Here is a 21,287-nt window from a genome sequence, read left to right on the forward strand (position 1 = left end):
TGACCTACCTCAACGGGTTTGTCGGCCACCAAGGTGCACATGGTTGCCGGCTGTACTGTCCTCTTCGTGGTCGTCACAAGAAGGGCGGAACCACATACTATCCAGCACTTCTCAAACCGGACAACTATGCTGTAGCCGGATGTGATCATGAAGACTACGTACTCCTCTCGCAGGCATCAAACATCGAGTCTGCCTCTGAACGTTATCGGAAGAACCTCCGTGAACTTTTGACAGCTCAAAACAAGACTCAGTATGAGAAGCTTCGCCTGAAGACCGGGATCGCAAAGCCAAGTATCCTGCTGGGATTGCCCGAGAAGTCGTACTTGGGTATTCCTGCATGTTTCCCTGCAGACCAGATGCATCTCGTTTCTCTCAACATCACCGACCTCCTCATCTCCCTCTTCCGTGGTACCCTGCAGTGCGAGAAGACAGACAACAGGGCAGACTGGGATTGGGCCGTTTTTAGCGATGACAAGGTGTGGAAAGCACATGGGGCTCACGTCGAAGCTTGCACTCGCTACCTTCCTGGTTCGTTCGATCGGCCGCCTCGCAACCCAGCTCTCAAAATCAAGAGTGGTTACAAAGCATGGGAATTTCTCATATATGTCTTCGGCCTCGGTCCAGCTCTCCTCTATGCCACCCCTCTTCCCATCAAATACTTCCGAAACTTCTGCCGACTTGTTTACGCTATCCGGATCACACTAGCATATGAGATTCACCGAGACGCCCTCAAAGACGCCAACGACCATCTCTTCGCATTCACAACCGAGTTTGAAGAGCTCTATTACCAGCGCAGAGAAGATCGCTTGCACTTCATTCGACAAAGCATTCATGCACTCTCCCACATCTGCGAAGAGTGTGAGCGCCTCGGGCCGCAGGCGTATTACACCCAGTGGGTCATGGAGCGTGTTATAGGTTCCTTCGTACAAGAGCTCCGCAATCACGTCGATCCATATGCAAACCTCGCCCATCGAGGTCTGCGACGCGCTCAAAAGATCGCCCTCACAGCAATGCTCCCGGAGCTTGAGCACAGCAAGTATGCCACAGGAGACCTTCCCGAGGGAGCGAAGCAGGTCGGCTCCGGCTATGTGCTTCTCCGTGCTGTGGAAGCTGCCACTCCTGTTACACCTGCAGAATCCGAGGCCCTTCGAGCGTACTGGGAGCAACACACTACACATGAGATACCCCAAGACTACACCTTCAGTGTTGCCCGTTGGGCTCGGTTGCTCCTTCCGAGCGGACAGGTGGCTCGATCACTCTGGAAAGAGTCAATGAAGAATGAGTCCAAATTGCGTATCTCACGGAATGTGAAGGTAAAGTTCAGAGCCCCATATCCGATAAACATCATCTCACACCGTCACTACAGATCCAGCACAACGAAGTTGTCTCATATGGCGAGATCCGCTACTTCTTCGAGTTCAAGCTCCCAGGTGGAACGGAGCCTCACACAGTCGCGATGGTCTCCATGTGGGGAACCCCAGAGCCGAAGATCCTCGAGTTGTCCTATGGGGCCATTCAGTCATGTCTTCCAGGTGGTGACGACGCACTCACCGTCCTCCCGGTTCATCACATCAAGTCTGTTGTGGCGATGGTTCCCCACCCGCAACCAATCGAGCACCGAGACGAACAGATTGACCTCACCGGTCGCTTTTTTGTCGTTGAGAAGCCTGGTCTCGGAGTCGCACATCTTGGCGGCGTGGTTGAGGGGCTCGGAGAGGGAGAGGGTGCTGCTGCCGGTTCAGGTGGAGGTGATGGCGAAGGCGGACTGAGTTAAAACAGTAGATCAGTGACTCATTGCATCGTGACGGGACAGAGATGAGTCCGGCGAGCACCAATGCAACGTTCCCATTACCGTGCCCATCTCGTCGAACCGCTTCGGCTCATAGTTCCACATCGCATACAGCCGCGCGTCGGGCACCAACCATCAGCCTGTGTTCTCTCTCGGAGCAGAGCAGCCCTGCACCCACGCAAGAACAAACACGCTGGACTCACCGAAAGAACGTGCCGCACCAGCTGAGGGATCCGCGATTCCTGCCGTGCAATCGACGGCACCACCCGGTCCTGCACCGCAGTCGTCTGCGCCTGCGCCCCAGGCAGCATCCGGTTCCCCTCCTCCCTGTCCACCTTGGCCGCGAGGGGAGGTGCCGCGTGGTGAGGACGGCGAGCGAGGACTGGTCGTGCAGGACGACCGCATGGTAGTCCACGGTCGAGGTCGCAGTCGGCATCTGCACCTACAACGGGGGTGTCGCGGAGCGTTCCCGCTTGACCGCGTCGTTTGGCAGCTGCAGCCTGTGCGCCCTCGGTCAACGGTGGACTAGCCACTCTCCGCGTGTCGGCTGGGCGTGGATGAGGCATTGGGCGTGGTGATGGACACGGCGGCGGGTTTGAACGCAGCTGCGCGCCCTCGGTCGGCGGCGGACTCGCCACTCTCTGCGCGTTGACGGCGAGGAATGAGGGCAGAGAGAGAGAGCACGAGAAGAGGAGACACACCATTGATTTCGGCCAGCTCCTCGACGTGTCTGGTGGAATGGACAGCGTAGCGGGCTATGTCGCGCAGCCCTCAACGGCGCAGTACTCCCTGAGCGCGTCCATGTTGGTGCCCAGTTCGCCAAAGGCTTCTATCGCGTCGCGCGCCACGATGGACTTGCAGCCGGCATGTTCGGCATACTTTGCGACGGTGGCGGAGAGATTGGCGAGGGAGCGGGAGAGGAGGGAAGCCGTGGGCGAGGAGAGTTTTGATGGTCGCGGTGTCGACGTCGTCGGGGCGAGGAGGATGTGTCCTTGGAGAAGGGGGAGCACACAGTTGCAAGTGTATGGAATGCGCAAATGGAGTGTAAAACATACCTAATGATACATAGCCTGGTCCAAGCACATAGCGGGAGCTCTTGGGGATGGGCAGAAAGGCCGTGGTGGTGGCAGAGTCTATAGGACCGGCACATCTGGGCAAGAAATGGTTAGTTATAGCTATAGTGCTGCATTCTAAGTGGTGGAATAGGAGACTCACTGTAGATATATGTCAGCATCTCCCGGTAGTGAGCAGATGAGAAGGCAGCAGACAGATCTAAGTTGAACTCGAGGCAGGCAGCGCGCGCGATTGCGGGGACGCGCATTGTCACGTGCCGTTATTATCCCACGGCTGGTGGCGCGGCGCGCTTGTGCGAGCCTGTGCCGCCAACCGCCAGCTTCTGCGCCGCCAACCACCAGCTCCTGCGCCGCCAACCGCCAGGTCTTGCTCCCTGCAACCGCCAAACATCATCTCAGACACTCAATCTAGAGTCATCATTCCAGTGAGTCTTGTTTCTTCCCCATACGCAGCATGTAGTATACGCTGCCCTAGACTGCCGATGTGCTGTCCACTGCTCACCATTTCATATCATTTTCGCAGCTCTGGAGTTGCTCTGGGCCTCTCTCCCTGTCTCGAACGACAAGGGCAGAGCCTCCAAGTGTTTCTGTTCCTGTCCCTGCCCCAGTAAGCGACCCGCGTATTTTAGTTCGTGCAGTTGAGCTAAAAACCAGATTGCCGTAGTTTGACCCTGCCCGGAGCAACCACGCAACAACCACGAGATCACTGGGATGGAACGCGACCCTTTCAGAACAGCAATGAACGACTAGTGGGTGTGCACGGGGTCCACACACTAAGGAGGATATAAGGCATGGATTTGTGAGGAGGTATGTTCGCCTCTCTCACTCTCCTTTCTTTTTATACTGCAATCCCCTGCATTCTCGTCCCGTTGCGGCCCTACCACCGTTTGTTCCACACTCTCTCTACCTTGATAATCTACTCCTCGCCCGTTTCGCTATGGATTCGGACGACTCTATCTTGCACTTCACCGGCAGTAGCGACCCTATTGGCGGCTCTGACGACTTGTCCTCACAGTTGTTCTTTCAAAGTCACACTTCATCAACGAGATACTCCTCGCCTTATCACTACCGCGAAGAAGACCTTCAAGAACCGGTGTTCCGTTCAGAACATGTGAGTATTCTCTTTGAAATCCAGTCACATTGCACAACGTGGCGGTCCTGGGTCCTACAGTGCGTCGCCTGCCCACTGATACATCTTCATCCCCACAGGTGCGGTATCAGACACCTCCCCCTCAACGCTCCGGCTACAGCCAGATCCCTCCCCGTCCACTTGGGGCTGCGCAACAGCTCTCTCATTTGCAACACCGCTATCAGGTGCTGCGAAAGCAATTCGACATCCTTCAGGCGGAGCATCAGCGAATGGAAGTCGAGTTGGATACCACCAAGTGAGTTCTCCGCTTTGCCATCCTTCGCACTCTCTGAACGATTTTTCCGCCCTAGGACAAACTACACGGGTCTGCTAGACGCGCTTCGGGCGGGCGGCGTGGTCACGGCCGGGGGTGGCGCTGGGTCACGGCCAGTTACTCGGCCTCCACTCAAGGACAGCGACTTTCCTGAAGTCACGACATGGTACCCCCACCAGTGGCACAAGATCCGCAAGACTCTCTCCACCGTCACGGACCCCCTTGCCGACCTTGCTGTCGACGCCACCAGCCCGAGTCAAGGTGACTCCGTCAAGTCAAAACGAGGCGGTGCACGCGCTGCGAAGGGAATCAACGTCACAATGAGGTTCGTGCAAGATAGTGACGGCGAGGTTGTCGATGGGTATCGGGCAAAGGCCATGCGCAACCGCGCTCGTGCAATCTGGTCGCGCTTTCGCGAAGGCGGTCGCACTATGCCTGCCACATGGGGTGGAGCCCGTGCCACTGTCAGGACCGACTACGCCAATGAGATGGAAGAGGCGTTCCCGGAGCTCCGATACGGGGCTGACCAGTGGAAAGCACACGCAATCGCGACTCTCACATATCCCAACTGGCACAAGCGCGGCGATGTCGATTCAGATGACGAAGATTCCGACGATGAGCAAGAGACGACCGCCTCGCGCAAACGACGTGCCCCTCAGCCGAAGCCCGCACGTCCCTCCAAGATTAGTCGCAAGAAGCCGTCGACTCCCCCATCCGGAACAGATGCGCAGACCATAGATCTTACTCGGACGCCTGCCCCGGCTCCCAGATCTCCCCTCATCATTGAGAGTGCACTTGGGTGAGGTTTCTATTGGATGTACTTGTGCATGCTTCACTGACAGGTCTTGGTTGTATACAGAGCCAATCTATTTGAACGCTGTATACGTATGAGCACACCACCGTCGCCTAATGTACCAGCCTCCACGTCCATCCCTGATGCCCTCTTCGGTGGCTCGTCCAGCATGCCAGGCGTCGCGGGGGCTGCTTCTGGACTGCACGGATCGTCTTCATATACGCCACCTACTGACCCATCAGCCATGCAAGCACCTTCCACGGCCGAGCCTGACACGTCCGAACCGGCATCCGTGCGCAGGCAACACCCCCACCAACCTCGGTGCCCAGCGTTGGTACGTCACCCATACTCTCACAGTCCATGCCACATGGCTGACTCGTCATCTGCGCTCTCGCTCATGCTGCCTGCGACGACAGCGACTCTGCAGACCACATCAACAGGCACCGCGCTCCCAGTTGGCGCACCCGAAATGGATCGAGTCTCCCCGCTTCCATGTCATCGGTCTCACGGCCCGCCGCACCCTCAGATTCGTCCCCGAGCTCCCTCTCCGCCTTGCGTTCTGTGAACTGCGCAACCCCGAGTGGGGCTGTTCCAGTATCCGACTCACTAGTATCACCCCGTCGATGTCTGTGCTCTCAGCTGAAGGACACCAGTCCATCACAGAGTCGGCTAGCAACGAGCCCCCTACGTCGCCGCCATCGCTCTTGGGTTCCATGCCTCCGCTTTTCAACTTTGCGGCGTCCGCACCCATCGCTCCACAGGGTGGCGCATCGGGGCACCTCCCTCCTACGTTTGGCACGTTGCACCCCTCACTACAGTCCCTTTCCACGGCGGCGCAAATCGCAATGTATGTCGTTAGTTTCAAGTTCATTTTGTCAGTCTACTCACGCTTTCATGGCAATGCCAAAACTGTCACTCGAAGGATGGTTCTCAGCCACTTGACAGCTCGGTGACGACTTCGAAGGCTATAACCTCACCGGCCTCTGGGGCCGTCATTTCGAAGAAGAAAGTGAAGATGTCCGCCCCTCTCGTCATTGATGACCATCTCGTCACTGCCCGGTAAGTACTGTGCACCGTGTATGCAGGTGTAACACCAAAGTTGACATCCTCTTGCACAGCGCCCTTTGCGCGAGGGAGTGGTTGTCGAAGAATCCTGGCGGGTCGAAGGAGGCTTTTGATAGCCATTGGAAGTCTGTGAAGGCGTCCAACGAAATCAAGGTGAGCCCTGTCATCCAGCAAAGTGGGTCCGGAAATACGTCATTGACTTCTTTGGTATCACAGAGATACAATGCCGACGTCAAGGAGTTGGTAAGCTCGTCTTCATCTGTTGTTGCTCTCGAAACCGACCATTTGTTTAGAAGAAGAAACAGGCGTCAAAGTAGGCTCGATATGCGTCTGGGGTGCGCGACGGGGGTGCTGGATGCGGTTGGCAAGAATACTTTAGAGTCCGTTTTAATTGTACCGGGTTAGATTTTTGCCAGCAAAGCAATCAAGTCTATTCTAGGTCATTCAAATCCGCTTCAAACCTGTTCAATCTCGTCCAAATGGCATTCGAGCTCGTTCGAGCATCGTTCAGCATCGTTCCATTTCGTTCACGATCGTTCCGTTTCGTTCACGCGGCATTCATTCGCACTCAAACGTGTGCGAGGCACCATTCTATCAATTTCATACCCATTTGATCAGATCACGATGGCGTTCAATCTCGTTCAAACCCCGTTTGAATCAAAATGAGCACGCGGGCATATACAGATATATTTTGAACTCTCGCTTGCGGATTCAATTCCGCTCGATCCAGCTCGCCGGACTTTTCACTGGGTCGAACCACTCGGACCTTCCCCTCATCCCAAGCCCAGTCCTAGGCGTCATCCCTTGTTTTAGCTGATGAGAACTTGGCAGCGCGGGAGAAGCTGACAAGATTCGAGATGGCCACCCGGCGGCTGTCGGGTTGCGATCACCGACCACATCTCAAGGGCGAACAACTCCTCCGGCTTCTGGGCGCCGAAGGGCTCCCCGACGGACTTTGCACTCAACCCCGGAGCGTCTCCGCCATCGAGCCTGGTGGCTCTGGTCGCCTGCGGAGAAGCCTGCAGGCGGCGCATCTCCCGCCATCCATTCCCCCGCCACGCCTACCGCCCTCGCGATGTCACACCCGAACTACTCCAGGCCGTGGTGCTCCCAAGCGACGCACCAGGACATATATCACACATCTATTGCCAAACAGACGTCGAAACGCTGCTCCAAACTGCCGCCTGCGGCCCCGCGTGCGCCAATCGCCGTGGACACCGTATTGCGCATCGCGCCCTTCCAGCGCTACTTGGTGTTCGTGGCTGTGGAAGCCCGTCCCGACGAGATGATGAACGCCGGCGAACCGTGCCGTCTGTCCCGCGCATTCGGGCCGGCAGCAGGATACGGACGTCACGACGTCGTCGAGGCCTATGGCGACCGTGATCCCGAGGCGGGAGCCCCACTCCCGGCCCCGGGTCAAGAGGACGACGTCGTGCTCGCCTCGCCTCGCCCGGAGCGCCGAGGACATACGGGCTGGCTCTAGTGCCCGCCTCGACGCCGACGTCGACCGCGCGCGGGGCGGTGTCGATCCCGACCATGGCACGACATCGAGCATTGAACGGGGACCACACGGGCACGCGCGGCGCGGCGCGTCATCCTCATCCACGACACGTCGCCGACAAGACGACGCCTACGGTGCTGCATCAGCTCACCCGATTTGTCCAGGTCGCGCGGGTGGGATGCGCTGCGTGTCGGCGGCCAGCGCCCATCGGTGGGACCGCAGCGCACGTCGCCACGCGATCGCGAGTCCCCTCGGAGCTCGCGCCTGCCCTGCCTGGGCGCATGTGCGCGAGGGTGGCGCGCGCACATCCTGGGACGCTCTGCGATCATGGCGCGGGTCGGCTCAGCGCGCGAAGATAACTGAGCGCGAAGGCGGCTTGGGAGCCGGTGGTGCGTCGACTTCCCAGGCCTCTTGCGCAAGGCGGGGCGGGTGCGCGTCAGGATCAATCTGTGGTCCCCGGGAAGTCGGCGGTCGCAGTGCAGTGCGGCCTGGGGAGTCCAGTGTTTTGCAGGATGGAGAGTCGCTATCAATACCATCGTCTCTCGTGGTAGCGCTTCAATAGGGACTGGGTTTGATTGCACGGTGCGTTCGTGATCGTCTCTGTTCATTTGTATTCGGCGGTGTTATCTAAAGTGCTTTCCTCCACGGTCGCGCGTGGATCACAGGTTTATGGACTGTGTTCAATACACGCTCGCATGCGCGCCAGCACTTATTGGGCTCGCAGGTCAACACTGCGACTGCGCCGCACGTCGGAGGAAGTGAAAGCTGATCAGATTCGGAACCAATGCTACATCTTTTCCCGACCGTCCTCGCACTGAGTGGCAGTTGGCCGCACCTACAAGCACCGCTCGGAGGCTCGACGAGCACAGTGTAGAATGGCGCTGACCTGGCACGGTCCCAGGCGGCGTCCTGAGCGGCGCACTGAAGGGAGTGTGGTTCCCTTCTCAGCAAATAGCTCGCCGCGCGGCCTGGAAAGAAGCGGTACGGCATCCCGTCCCTTAGTCGCCCAGCAGGCTCAGTCTCGCAGCGCGCGTGCGCTGCTGCCCGACGCACCGTTCACAGCGGTGGCTGCAATGAACTGTCATGACGAGCGCGCCCTCGCCCATCACTCTCCTTGGTCTTTGCTTGCACCTGCTCATCTTCTGGATGTCCTATTTGTCGGCGCCCCCGGCGTCGCGCACCTGTCCCGGGGAGCTGTGTGCTGTGTGCGCTAGCATCTCCAGTCCCGCCCGATCGATGGCGCCGCTACAAATGCTTAGCTTCACGCCACCGCTGTGAAGTGCACAGGTGCGGTCTACACAGTCGTGCTCGACATTCACATCTCATCATTTTGTTCCAGGATTGCTTCTGGTTCTCGCCATGTGTCTCAGACCCGGAAGGACGGGTGTACCGCTGGCGTGCAGGTGGCCACTGAGGAGAGGCTGAGGCAGTCGGCAATCGAGGACCATGGGTACGAGGAACAGTGGCTATCCTTTGTGCTCTTCTCAATCAACGTGTTACGTTGTATTCAGCAATCAAGTGAGGAGGTTCTACCCCTGGGGGCGATGGCCGGTTCATCCGCAGATGAGCACTGGTCTCGGTATGGTTAGCCACTCGGACATCGAGCAGAGTCGGCCTCCTATCCCATGCCTACCATGGTCGTGGTGAAGTGCAGCCCTGCCCAAATTCACGTTGAGGTACATGGGCTGTTGGTTGTGTCTCTCTGCGTGGGAGGCCGCCCCCAGTGCCATCGATGCCACACTGGGGTAGGGACTAACCGCTTGTCTTCCCGGGTTCGATGGATGTAGTTTGAGTGGCAGCGCGGTGGGTAGGATGTGTGAGGGCGTACGCGGGTATGTCCCAAGTGCGAGCACATATAATAGTGCTGTGTCCGCACGCACGCACCTACAGTGGTGATTCACCAGGTGCATCCATTGCGATAGCCTATCGGCAGGCGCGGATGCATCTGGTGCCGGCCGGCCCGGTTGCGCTCCACACCGCCTTCCCCGAGCGCGCACGGATCCCGAGATGTCCGGACACCGGCACCTCGGGCCCTGCCACCTGAGCTCGCCGTCTCCAACGGTGAGCTCGTCTCCCTCTTTGATTCACACCACATCTTGCATATGATCAGTGATCGAAATATATTTATTAGTAAACTACTACATAAGTGGGCTAGTAAGTAACCCACAGCCCACGACAACGCGGAAGCAGAGGCGGAGGCGGGTGAGAAGGACGAGGCGGAGAGCCAGGAGAGGAGGAGGCGGAGGGACTAAGAGGAGGTGGAGGGCGATGTAGAGGACAAGGCGGAGGAGGGCGACGTGAATGCGGGAGACGCGGACGCGGGCGACGCAAAGGCGAGCGAGGCGGAGGTGAGGGACGCGAAGGCGGAGGAGAGCGAGGTGGAGGGCTCGCGGGGGACGCGGAGGGCCGGGACGAGGCGGAGAAGGTGGTGGGCGACGCGGGCGGGGGCGCGCCATGCGAAGGGGGAGGAGGCGCAGAGCAAAGAGGGCGGGCGACGCGGGCAGAGGAGGCGGCGCAGGCGGAGGAGGTGATGTGGGCCGGGACGACGCGGAGGGCGGCGCGGGCAGGAGGTGCGGGGAGGAGGCAGGTGACGAGGGTGGAGGAGGGCAACGCGGAGAAGGGCAGAGGCGGAGGAAGGTGACGCGGAGGAGCGCGGTGACGCGGGAGGAGAAGGGTGATGCGGAGGCGGTTGACACGGGCAGAGGAGGGCGGCGCGAAGGAGGCGGCAGGCATGGGCGGCGCAGGGTGAGGAGGAGGGCGACGCAGAGGCGGATGGCGCAGGTGGGCGACGCGGACGGAGGAGAGCGGGTGGAGGAGAGCGGTTCGGAGGAGGAGGACGTCCAAGGGTGGACGTCCTCAGTCTGTCATAGGCAAGGGGCATGGGTGGGCATCGGGAGTGCAGAAGGACCGAGCGGAGGACTCACCAACGAGCGCCGCGGTGCATCGCCGCGGCCCCCTATTCCAATCTCCATACTGTGGACGTCCGAATGGACGTCCTCGTGCGGTGTGTTTGTTTTGAGTGCGGTCGGGAAGGTGGGTATAGGGTGGGATCGAGGTCGAGGGAGGAGGTCGAGGTCGAGGTCGGTCGGAGAAGGGAAGGTCGGTGTCGCGCTCGCGGTCCAATCGGGCCGGTGGTGCGACACGGGGGAAGAGGTCACGAAGGGGAAGACAGGGATAAGGTCTGTTATCTTCGGAACACTGGGGCTTTCGCCCTACACCTGTACTACTATATATACGTAGGGTAGTCCGAGTCAATGATACGAGGGGAGACGTGGAGGATACAGCGGGACCGAGACGAGGAGACGGAAGAGGAAGGGGAGTCGTGGCGATCAGGTGACCGGCGCCAACGCGCACGGGGACTGATCTAGCCGATCCGGAAGAGCGCACGTCTCATACGCCCTCCGACTATCGTAAGCATCGTCGAGCGATAGTCTACTACGACGGCTATCAAGAGCGAACACGAGAAGGAGACAGGAAACTCGAGAATGGTAAGCAAATCATCTAAACGTCAGAGTAGTCCGTGATGGGGCTAATGGTGAGGTCGTCGAAGACACCGGTGCACTTGTCCGTAGACACGAACGTGCTACCAGCGATCGCGACGCCTTCAGTAGCGGGTGTACCCGCTAGAGCCGTATGAAGCACCCCCGAACCCGAAGTGTTGGCCTCGCCCGAGGCCACGCCGGGTCGTGCTACGTCCGCGCTGTCCGGCGCCTCGGGAGGCCCGCCGACGAGGACGACCGCGCTGCGACTCGGGACCGGGCTCGCGATCAACAGGCTCGGGTTGATCGTAGTCACCACCCTCAACGAAGACCTCTCCATCGACGACCCACGCGCTGTCGAAGGGAGTTGAGTTCCCGAATGCGAGGTCGTGGGCAAGACGGTCGAAGAAGTCGTTACGTCGGAGCTGGGAAGGAACGGGGCGGCGACGCGGGAGTGGCCGCTCGGGGGCGAAGGTACGTCCATCGTTATAGGACCGGTCAGGAACTCGTTCTCCGGGCACGGCCTCAGGGCTTCGGTCGGGGAAGGAGTATCCATCGCCAAGAGAGCGGACGACGAATCGGGCCAGGAGGGAGGTGACGAGCCCGAGAACGGCCCCGTCAGATACTCGTCCAAGCTGAGAAATGGGTCCACCACGCCGGTTGGCAGAGTGATCATCGAGGTCGGTGCGACGCTGTGGAGATGGACCGAAGGAGACGCGTCGCGGAAGGGGAGTTCCTCCATGGTCGTCGCGTCGCGCATCGTGATGTCCTCCGGAAAGGGGGTCGCCGACCTGGATGGGAGAGTCTCGGGGAGCGAAGGGAGAGGAGCGGAGTCCAGGGGAGGCGGGCGCGGAGCGCGAGCGGTGAAGGGGCTCGCCGGTCGGCTCAGGGAGGTGTACGCGAGCGTTGCGCGAGGACGGGTGGAAGTAGAGCCCCTCGAGCGCGAGGGCATCGACAAGGGCGCGGGTAGCCTCGGAGACGTCTGCGAGTGGAGCTGGAGGATGGCCGAGTCGTGGGTCTCCTCCTTGCGGCGCTTCTCCGCTTTCTCCTGACGCTCCATGTGCGCACGCTTGCGGCTCTTGTTCCTGGCAATAGTAGAGTCAACGATTAACTCTTCCATTAGCGCTGTGCGCTCCGTGTCCTTAGGACGTACAGGAGCGGCCGTTGCGCGCGCGACAGCAGACCCATCCGTAGCGAAATCGAAGGTGACTGCGGGAATACGAGACTTGCCCGCGTGTACGACTCCGTCGCTATCGATGCTGGCCAGCCCGAACTTCCAGTCCGGGGCTTGCTCGCGCAGGAGGTCGCTGAGGAGGAGGTGCTCCGGGGTGACGAAGAGAGGTGGCTCCAGGAGCTGACCGCTCATCTTGCGCAGCTTGTTGTCTGTGGGGCGGATGGAGGCGGTACCCTCTGCAGAGAGCTGGACAGTGATGCCTCCGTGCGAGTCGTCCCGGACGTACATGGTGCCGTCGGACATATACCTGATGAAGTCGGGGAACTCAGCGGAGTCGTTGCGGCGATGAGGCGTCTTGCCGTGGCTGGTAGAGTCGGCGTCGCGACCGGAGTCACTAACGACAGACATACTGCCGCGAGGAGGAAGAGTTGGAGGGGACGGATGGCGCGAAGAGGTCCGTTCGCGACCCAGCTGGAACTGCCGGGATTGGGGAATCGGGGGCTTGTCTGACCATTGGTTTATACCAGGGCTCGAGGCATGTACGGCCGTTTCCGCGCGGAGCGAGACGGCTCCGAGATGGATCTGCGGATCGGCCGGGGGAGACCCGGTACCCTCAGGTAAGCGGTCCACGTCCTCGCATCCCAGCGCTTCTAGGTAATGACGCAGCGCGTCCAGGTGCGCGACCGTGGCATAGGGTACCCAGGTGCGATCACCCGATTTCCACAAGGCCTCGAATATCGCGCTAGTTCCAGATCCCCGGTGAGTAATGAACTCCTTGATCGCCCATTCATTCTCCTTGTTCACAAGGTCTAATACCTGCGTATCGAGCCGTCCAGGAAACAGACGGTCGTCGTTGGGCTCGTGTACTCGCAACAGGGATGCGTGGAACACGTTATGGATGCCGCGCTGCTTCAGTGAGGCGGGCAGCTCAATCGCGAATGAGCTGTTGCCGAAATCGCGCTCAACGCGGTAAGGTCCGATGTACTTCGGAGCCAGCTTTCGCGCTAACCCTTTCGGCAAGGATATGTTCTTTGTGGAAACATATACAAGATCGCCTGCAGCAAACGGTGCAGGACGGCGATGTCGGTTCGCGTCGCGGGTCTGTTTTACGCGTGCCGCAAGCAGGCTGTCGTGAGCGGACATTACAGCGAGCTTGACGCGCTGCGCGAAGGCCCGCACGCCTGGATACTCATCGCGCGTTGGAGCGTTCCAGATCATAGGCCGGGGCATGCGCCCGGTATTGAGGAAAAATGGGGCATAGCCCGTCGCGTCGGATCGCGCCAGATTCAGGGCGAATTCAATCGCGGGTAAGTGCGCCACCCAGTCCTTCTGGTTGATGCTGACGCATTGCCTAAGCATCTGCGTGATCGTCCGGTTCGCGCGCTCAGTCGAGCCGTCCGACTGAGGGTGGTACGCGCTTGACATCCGCAATTTAACACCTATCAGCTTGTGAAGGTGCGTCCAGAACGCGCTGGTGAACAAGACGTCGCGATCGCTTACTATGGATCTGGGCATTCCGTGATGTTTGTAGACTTCCGAGAAGACTAGTTCTGCGACGTCCTTGGCACGGTACGTCGTGCGGCAGGGCACCAAGTGCACCATGCCAGTAAGTAGGTCTATTATCGTGCATATAGAGTCGAAACTACTGTCGCGGTTCTTTGAATCAGGCAGGGGACCAACGAAGTCCATGCCGATCGCTTCCCATGGTGCAGCAGGAACGGGAAGAGGGTTCAGAAGACCGTATGGCTTCTGATTTGCAGGTTTGCTTCGTTTGCAAGTCATGCATGAATCGCAGTAACGCTGAACGTCTGGCAGGATTGTTTTCCACCAGACATGGTCACGCAAGAGACTGGCCGTCTTATGCGGACCTAGGTGAGCCAACAGTGAGTGCGCGTGTGCGATAAAAGCTCGCGCACGCTTCGTCCGTTGACAAGGATCTTTGGTATGCATAGAAGCGTTCTTCCGTTGTCCCGCAGCATGACAAGTCCGTTCTGCACACAGAAGTTCTTGTGCTGGCTTGGCGCGGACACGACTGCGGCGAAGAATGGGTCCTCGCTATACCTATTCCGCAATGCGCCCTCCAGGTCGAGGCCATCCGACGAGGAGGCGATGTGCTCGATGAGGGATGGTGCGCCCTCCGAGCTCCGCCGATCTTGTTCGAGAGGCGTTATGGCTTCTGATGTGGAGGAATCGAGTGCAACGTGTTCACGCATAGGTTCGTCACGTTGCTCATTAGCTTCCGGTTCGTCCGGGAACTCACTATTGTCCGTTTCCAAAACAGGACTAGCATTGCTGGGCCGCGACCGCTCCCTTGATGGGGTAGCTGGTCGTACCTCGGGCTCCATTGGTACCTGCAGGGTACTCGCGCCCTCCTGACGCTCCAAAGACGGTATCGCAGGAGCGTCACCCAGAGACGGAGCTGTAGAGGCCCGTCCATCAGTGGTGAGCCGTTCGCTTCGCGGCGAACGTCTTGCGTACTGACGCACTTGTGTCAGTTCATCGCCGCCACGACCGGGCACGCGCTCGGACAGAAGATCCGAGAAAGGTGCGGCGCGCGGCGCGCGCGGCACGCGTGTGCGTCCCGAACGACGGGCTGCGTTCAAGGGCTCGACGCCCTCTGTTACAGAGGCAAGCGCAAGGTGCGCGCGTCCCTCTGTGTCAACGAGCACTGGGCTCGTGACCTGCTGTACAGCAGGCTGAGACAGTGCCGAGTCGTGCTGTACGTATTCTGACGCAGCACGCACCGTCCCAGGCTGGTCATTAGAGTAGATTCGTGAGAGTGCGTCCGCGAGGACGTTCTCAACTCCAGGTACGTACTCAATGCGAAAGTTATACTCCGCAATTCGTTCTAACCATCGCGCCTGTCGTCCAGACAGATTGCGCTGATTCATTAAGTGAATCAGACCGCGGTGGTCCGTTACCCAGGTGAACGAACATCCGAGGAGGATGTCGCGATGCCTCTGCATCGCTTCGATACCGGCAAGCATTTCTATTTCATGAACAGGGTAGTTCATCTGTGCTGATGTCAATTTCGCAGAAAAGAACGCCGCGACACGTGCCTGTTTGAAGTCAGGGCCTTGTGACACGACGCCTGCAATGCCGCCATGTGATCCGTCCGTTACGAGCCAGATAGGTGGCGCATTCGGGGCATAATCAAGCGGTGCACGGCGGTGCTCACGGTGCGCATGGACGAGACGCTTGATCTCGTCGAATGCCCGCTGGTGAGTAAAATCCCACTTGAACGAGCTGTCGGAGCCTGTTAACGACGTCAGGATACCCATAGGAATCCGCACTGTCGCGATATCGTCCGCGAGGTACCCAACCGAGCCCAGGAAGCCACGCAAGAGCTCCTTCGAGGTCGGTACTTTCCAATTTAGCACGCAATCGACCTTATCGGGATCCATCCGGATGCCGTCAGGGTCGACAATGCGGCCAAGGATCTTCAATTCTTTGCACAGGAAGTGCAGTTTCGATGCGCTGAGGTAAAGCTGTTCTCGCCTCAGGATGTCGATCACAAGCTTACAGTGCTTCAGGTGATCCTGAAGCGAATCTGAATAGATCGCAATATCGTCAAGATAGACGTCCATGAAGACACCGATGAAAGGGCCAAAGAGGTGGTTCATTAAGGACTGGTACGTTGCGACAGCGTTACAATCTCCTTGTTGGAGTACGAGACTAACCATATTCCCGTCAGGTGTAGTCATGGCAGTGCGTTCGACATGCTCCGGCTCAACGCGAATCTGTTCGTAGGCGTCCTTGCCGTCGATCAGTGAGCGGAAGGTTCGCCGTGCGATGCGGCGCAAGATGCCCTCCATGTCTGGTAAGGGAGACGTTACTTTATGAGTATTGGCGTTGCGCTCACGCAAGTCACATACCACTCGCAGGCGCGGTGGCACGCCCTTAACACCAGTGCCCGGCTTTGTCAGGAGCAGCATGGGCGAGGTGTTGCGCGCATTCGAAACGCGCCATCGCCCAGACTTGAGATACGCGTCGCGTTTCTCGGCCCAGCTCGCGCGATGCGCATCCGGACAGCGCGACGGCCTCCAAGAGTAGATCTTGGCTTCGTCTATCAGCGGAACGTCAGGGAAACCCCCAACTCCTAATTAGGACTATTTAGCACTAATTAGACGAATAGTCAGGAATAGTCGATTAGGTCTATTTAGAAGTCCCCCAAACTAATCTAGTCAAATAGACAGGGATAGTCATAGGTGTAGGCAAGCATTAGTTCATGCATCTGGACATAGTAGGGCAGCTCAGAAATAGTTCAGATTAGTGGACCAATATCAGGGATAGTCACACAGATAGAGGTAATGAGAACGAAATTTATTGGCAAAGACGACTAGACTACACAAAGTATCGTACAAGACAACCAGCTATTTACAGAGCTACAGAGCCTTCCCCACCGGCATGTGTCTACGCAGTAACGAGCTCGCAGCGCGCGAGCGGCAAGGGACGGAGGGCGGTCACGAGCCCGACGAGGTGCGCATGCGTGTCGCCGATGTAGTCGCACACGGACAACATGCGCCAGCGGCTCTTGTCTCAAGGATCGCCGGGTTCGCGTTGTCCGCGGGCCCGGATGTGATCTGCTGTGGAGTGAACGCCATATTGTGGAGCACGACCTAGACAGCGTGATGAGTAAGCAGTGACGTGGGAGACGAACGAGAGACATACCGGAAGAAGGGGGACGCGGGCAACGTGAAAGTGGCGGCCGCTCTGCAGTGGCCTGGGATCGCCTGTGCGGCCTGGAGTCAGGGAGGTGAGCGAGAAGAGAAGCGCAGGAGGGGAAGGCATGACGGACCCACCGAGTAGAAGTGGGCGCGTGGAGCATTGCGGCTCCTGCGGATCGCGCCCTCGAGCCGCGGTGGACTTGCCGTGTGGGAGGTGGGTGCTGTGGAGGCCGAGCAGGCGCGCGAGGCGTGCGGAGGCGGGCAACGAGAAGGAGGACGACGCGGAGGTGGGCGACGCAGGCGGAGGGCAGCGCGGGTGGAGGTGGCGGATTCAGGCGGAGGACGCTGGCAGGAGGGCAACGCGGGCAAAAATGGGCGATGTGAGAGCATTACGTGGGCGAGATGGGCAAGGGCGAGACGGGCGAGGTGGACGAGGTGGACGAGGTGGACGAGGTGGACGAGGACGACGCAGGGAAGACGCAGACGCGGAAGATGCGGACGACGTGGGCCCCGGGTGAGAGTGAGGGCGGCGCGGGGGTGTGACGTGGGTGATGTAGGGAAGATGTGGGCGGCGCGGACATTTGGGAGAGGTGGGAGACGGTGGGGTGAGACGGCGACGCGGGGACAAGACGCGGGCGAGGACGAGGTAGACAAGGTCAACACGGGGCATGACGGGTGATGGCGAGACGGGCCAGGGCGAGATGGACCAGGTGGGCGACACAGGCAATGCAGGCGACGTGGGCGAAGCAGACGAGGCAGACGCGGGCGACGTGGGTGACAGCGACGAGATCAGAATGCGTGAGTGAGTGAGCGTAGGGCAAGCAAAACGGAGAAAACTTACCTCCGAGCACTGAGGTTGGGTCCTCCTCCGTACCCTGTCATTCGAGGGCGTGAGCCTTCACATGCGTTACCGCCGTGGCGCAGGCCTCTTTCCCCTTTGCGACCCACTGGAGATGAGGAGGCCGCGCACGAGGGTTGTACACAGGGAAAGCGCAGGCGAACGGCGTTGTGGCGCGCGAGTGGTAACGACGGCGCACCACGGCCGCATGGGCGGAAAGAGCGCCCCGCCGAGTACGCCTGTTGCGACATGCTCATTGAGGGGACAGGGACGATGGCGCAGCCGGGGCCTGGGGAGGCGGTGGGCGAGGTAGGAAGCGCAGGACGGTGGAGTGGGGAACTTACAGGGGTGGGGTGTGGCCGCAGACGTCGTCGCGCATTGTGGGGTCAAAAGGTTGAGGCGAAGGGCGCAGAATATGGGCTGGGGATACGAAGACGCCAGGATGTGGAGGACGGGGAGGACGAGGTGTTTGCTGGCAGGTGGTGCGCACCGCGGCGTGCGCAGACGGCGTGCGTGCGACGTGCGACACGACGGCAACGGCCACACGGCACAACCGCGTCGGAATGAGCGTCGTTGGGACGGGCTCGTTGTAGGGACGAGGTCGATGGCACGGCCAGGGCCTGGGGAGATGGTGGGCGAGGCGGGGAGCGCAGGAGAGCAGAACGGGGAACTCACCAAGACAAAGGGGGCTGCAACAGCTCATTGAGGAAGCGGCGGGTGAGGGGCGCGTTCGCGTGGTCCTCAGAGATGTTGCGCCAGGAGGAAAAGACGGGAGGACGAGGATGGGCAGGACGGGGAGGACGTGGAAGATGGGCAGCGTGGAGTCAGACTCAGAGCGACCTACTGGCAGCGCCGGATACGTGGGAATCGACGCCCGTTGCGCGGACTCCAGCGCTTGCAGGCACTGCCAGCAACCTCCTCGTCGACGCTCGTCGTCACCTTGACGTTGCCCTCGATCCTCTCCGCCCAGCTCCCGTCCTCGCCGCCCCGACGCCAACCCTCGCCCCGACTTCTCCAATGCCGCCTACCGAGCCCAGCAGCAGGGAGCACGACTGCTCGGAACGGCCCATGTCGCCACCGTCTCGCCTGCGCCCCGCACCTCGTTCGTATCTCTGTCCTCACCCCCACTTCGTCCGTCTCGCCTGCCTGGCCCGTCTCACCCCCCTCATCCGTCTCGTCTGTGTCGCCCATCTCGCTCGCTTTATCCCGGATCTCGCCCGTCTTGTACCGTCTTGCACCCGCCTCGCTTGCGTCACCTATCTCGCTCATGCCATCCACGCCCGTTGCCACCTCCGCGACGCCCGCGTCTTGCCCGCGTTGCCCGCTTCTTGCCCCTCTGAGCCTACGTCTCGCACCTTGACCGCGTCCCCTGCGTTGATCGCGTCGACTGCATCCCCTGCGTCACCCACCTCCCTCGCCTGTTTTGTGCATCTTTCCCATCTCTCTTGTCTTGCCCTCGCCCGCGTCGCCCACACCCCGCCGTGTTGCCCCCTCGCCCTCGCCTGCCTTACTCACATCGCGCCTGCCGCCTCGCGCTTGCCTGCGTCAGTCTGGCCCTCGTCCGTCAATCCCGCCTCTCGCTCGTTGCTCGTCCCGCTCTCCTTGCCCGTCCCATCCGCCTCGCCCGTCTCACCCGCATCGCACTCCCGTCTCGCGTCATCTATTTCACCCACGTCGTCCTCGTCGCCTGCGTCTCACTCCTGCGTCAACATGTCGCCCACGTCTCGCTCCTGTGTGACTGCGCGATCCGCCTCGTCCGCCCACGTTGCCTGTGTCCACGTCGCCCTCGCCCCCACCCACGTCGCGTTGCGCATGTCCGTGCCGCCCACTTCGTCCACGTCACCTCCCTCGCCTCTCTCGCCTCCCTCGCCCGCGTCGCCTCCCTCGCCCACGTCTCCCATCTCGCGCCCGCGTCTGCATCATCCATGACGCTTACCTCACCCACCTCGCTCTTGCCTGTATCACACGTCTCGCCCGAGTGGATGTGTTCACTGTCTTCGTTTGTAGTCTACTGTCTACGTTGTAGTGTAATGAACACAAATATATTTGCTTCTCCTTCACGTTTGTGTGATCTATTGATTGCATTAGTCACTACTTCTTGATTTCCAAACATATTATGGGCTCAATACACACCTGCTGTGTGTCAATTGGCTCTACAGACACCCAAAATTGCAGTAGTTAGTCACTGGTTAGACCTGTGCTAGCTGTGTGTATTCCGGCTAGACAGCAGTGTCCAGTGATAGGTGAAGTAATAGTTGCAGATAGATATATTATACGAGGAGCTCAAGCACTAGTATCCCTTTAGTATGTGTTAGAAGGGTCAAAACTCAGTAGTCCCATTAGTGAAGCGATAGCACTAGTATTATACATGATAGTACTAATTAGGATTTTGGGGTTTTCCAGATGAATCCGGTGGTTGATCACACGGAGCGGTGGCAAGGGTGAGTCACTTGCTTCTTTGCAGATAGGCTGCGCGTACTCACGAAGCTCCTGGCGGGCCGTTTCGAGTTCGTCCTCGAGAACTTCCGCCGCCTGGGACTGCAAGACGCGCACTTGTGCGCCCTCCAGAGGGAGCGTTGCGGCACTACCGACCACCACCGCGGTTGGATTGAATCCGAGCGAAACCTTGTGTTGGTAGAGGAAGGGAGTGCCGAGGATCAAGTCGTAATTCAGTAAGTTGACAACGTCAAAATACCGCTCCTCCTTGATGCGCTGATATTCTAGCCGTGCACGGCAGCCATAGTTGATCTTCGCGCGCGATCCCTGAACCGCGAGGTGAACAGGGAGCGGTTTCGCGAGCTCGAAGACATCAAGATTAAGCTGGTGCGCAAACTTCGAAGACACAAAGTCGGCCAGTGACCCAGAGTCAAGCAGGGCGCGTGCGGGCTGTCCGTTGATGCCTATTACGACTACGGTAGGCTCCGGGATCAGCCTCTTGAGATCGCGCGGCGCGCCTGCATTGCGCTGGAGCGCGATGAGCTGGCCCTGCGTCATGGTGAGTTCACTTGGGACATATCCTCGAGTGTTTACCGCGCAGAGTTCTACAGCTCCGAGTGAAGGACGCGAGCGACGAGCAGTCTCCCTGAAGAGGAGGCTGATCTCGTCCTCTATTTCGTTCAGTCCGAAGGGTGGCGCACGCGTCAAGGTGCGTATTCCCTGTGCGAACAGGTTGCACGCGTCCATCTTAGTGTTCTCTAGGCGTTTGCGCGGGACGTCCACAGCGACGCGCAGATAGTAGTCGTACAAGCGCATCATTCCGAAGCCGACGTACCGCACGACAAAGCGGACAGGATTGTTGGTCACGCCTGGCCAGGGGAACGCCTCTGCGAGAGCACGTTGAGTGCCGATCGCAATTGCGTCGCCCATCGTCTCGCCGTCGTGGGATAGGAAACAATGCTGGTGACCCTGCGCAGGTTCGAAGGTGTGTACTACGATCTGTCGATAGTAGCACGGGAGGTTGAAATCTTTATTTCGCAGCCAACTACGCTTCAAGAGCGTGTCGAAC

At 59.5% G+C, this 21,287-nt stretch overlaps 4 protein-coding genes across 4 annotated transcripts; 2 read left to right on the forward strand and 2 right to left on the reverse strand.

The window, feature by feature from the left end:
- Positions 1-356: 356 nt before the first annotated feature.
- On the forward strand, positions 357-1,774 carry BXZ73DRAFT_44615 (uncharacterized protein; the record flags this gene model as incomplete). The annotated part of the gene is made up of 2 exons (XM_048019369.1): positions 357-1,313; positions 1,367-1,774. 2 exons carry the CDS (start codon positions 357-359, stop codon positions 1,772-1,774), a joined length of 1,365 nt encoding a protein of 454 aa, XP_047879296.1.
- A 770-nt stretch (positions 1,775-2,544) lies between these two features.
- BXZ73DRAFT_76482 (uncharacterized protein) lies at positions 2,545-3,110 on the reverse strand (the record flags this gene model as incomplete). The annotated part of the gene is made up of 3 exons (XM_048022435.1): positions 2,545-2,780; positions 2,845-2,922; positions 3,005-3,110. 3 exons carry the CDS (start codon positions 3,108-3,110, stop codon positions 2,545-2,547), a joined length of 420 nt encoding a protein of 139 aa, XP_047879297.1.
- Positions 3,111-3,799: 689 nt separating this feature from the next.
- BXZ73DRAFT_76483 (uncharacterized protein) lies at positions 3,800-6,440 on the forward strand (the record flags this gene model as incomplete). The annotated part of the gene is made up of 9 exons (XM_048022436.1): positions 3,800-3,973; positions 4,072-4,247; positions 4,303-5,064; positions 5,125-5,392; positions 5,499-5,905; positions 5,938-6,117; positions 6,144-6,276; positions 6,340-6,366; positions 6,417-6,440. The coding sequence occupies 9 exons, from the start codon at positions 3,800-3,802 to the stop codon at positions 6,438-6,440; spliced, it is 2,151 nt and encodes a 716-aa protein (XP_047879298.1).
- Positions 6,441-11,125: 4,685 nt separating this feature from the next.
- On the reverse strand, positions 11,126-12,685 carry BXZ73DRAFT_76484 (uncharacterized protein; the record flags this gene model as incomplete). The annotated part of the gene is made up of 1 exon (XM_048022437.1): positions 11,126-12,685. One exon carries the CDS (start codon positions 12,683-12,685, stop codon positions 11,126-11,128), a length of 1,560 nt encoding a protein of 519 aa, XP_047879299.1.
- Positions 12,686-21,287: the final 8,602 nt, after the last annotated feature.

Source organism: Epithele typhae (genome assembly GCF_022376455.1).
Source record: "Epithele typhae strain CBS 203.58 chromosome Unknown BXZ73scaffold_15, whole genome shotgun sequence".
NCBI classification, from domain to species: Eukaryota; Fungi; Basidiomycota; class Agaricomycetes; order Polyporales; family Epitheliaceae; genus Epithele; species Epithele typhae.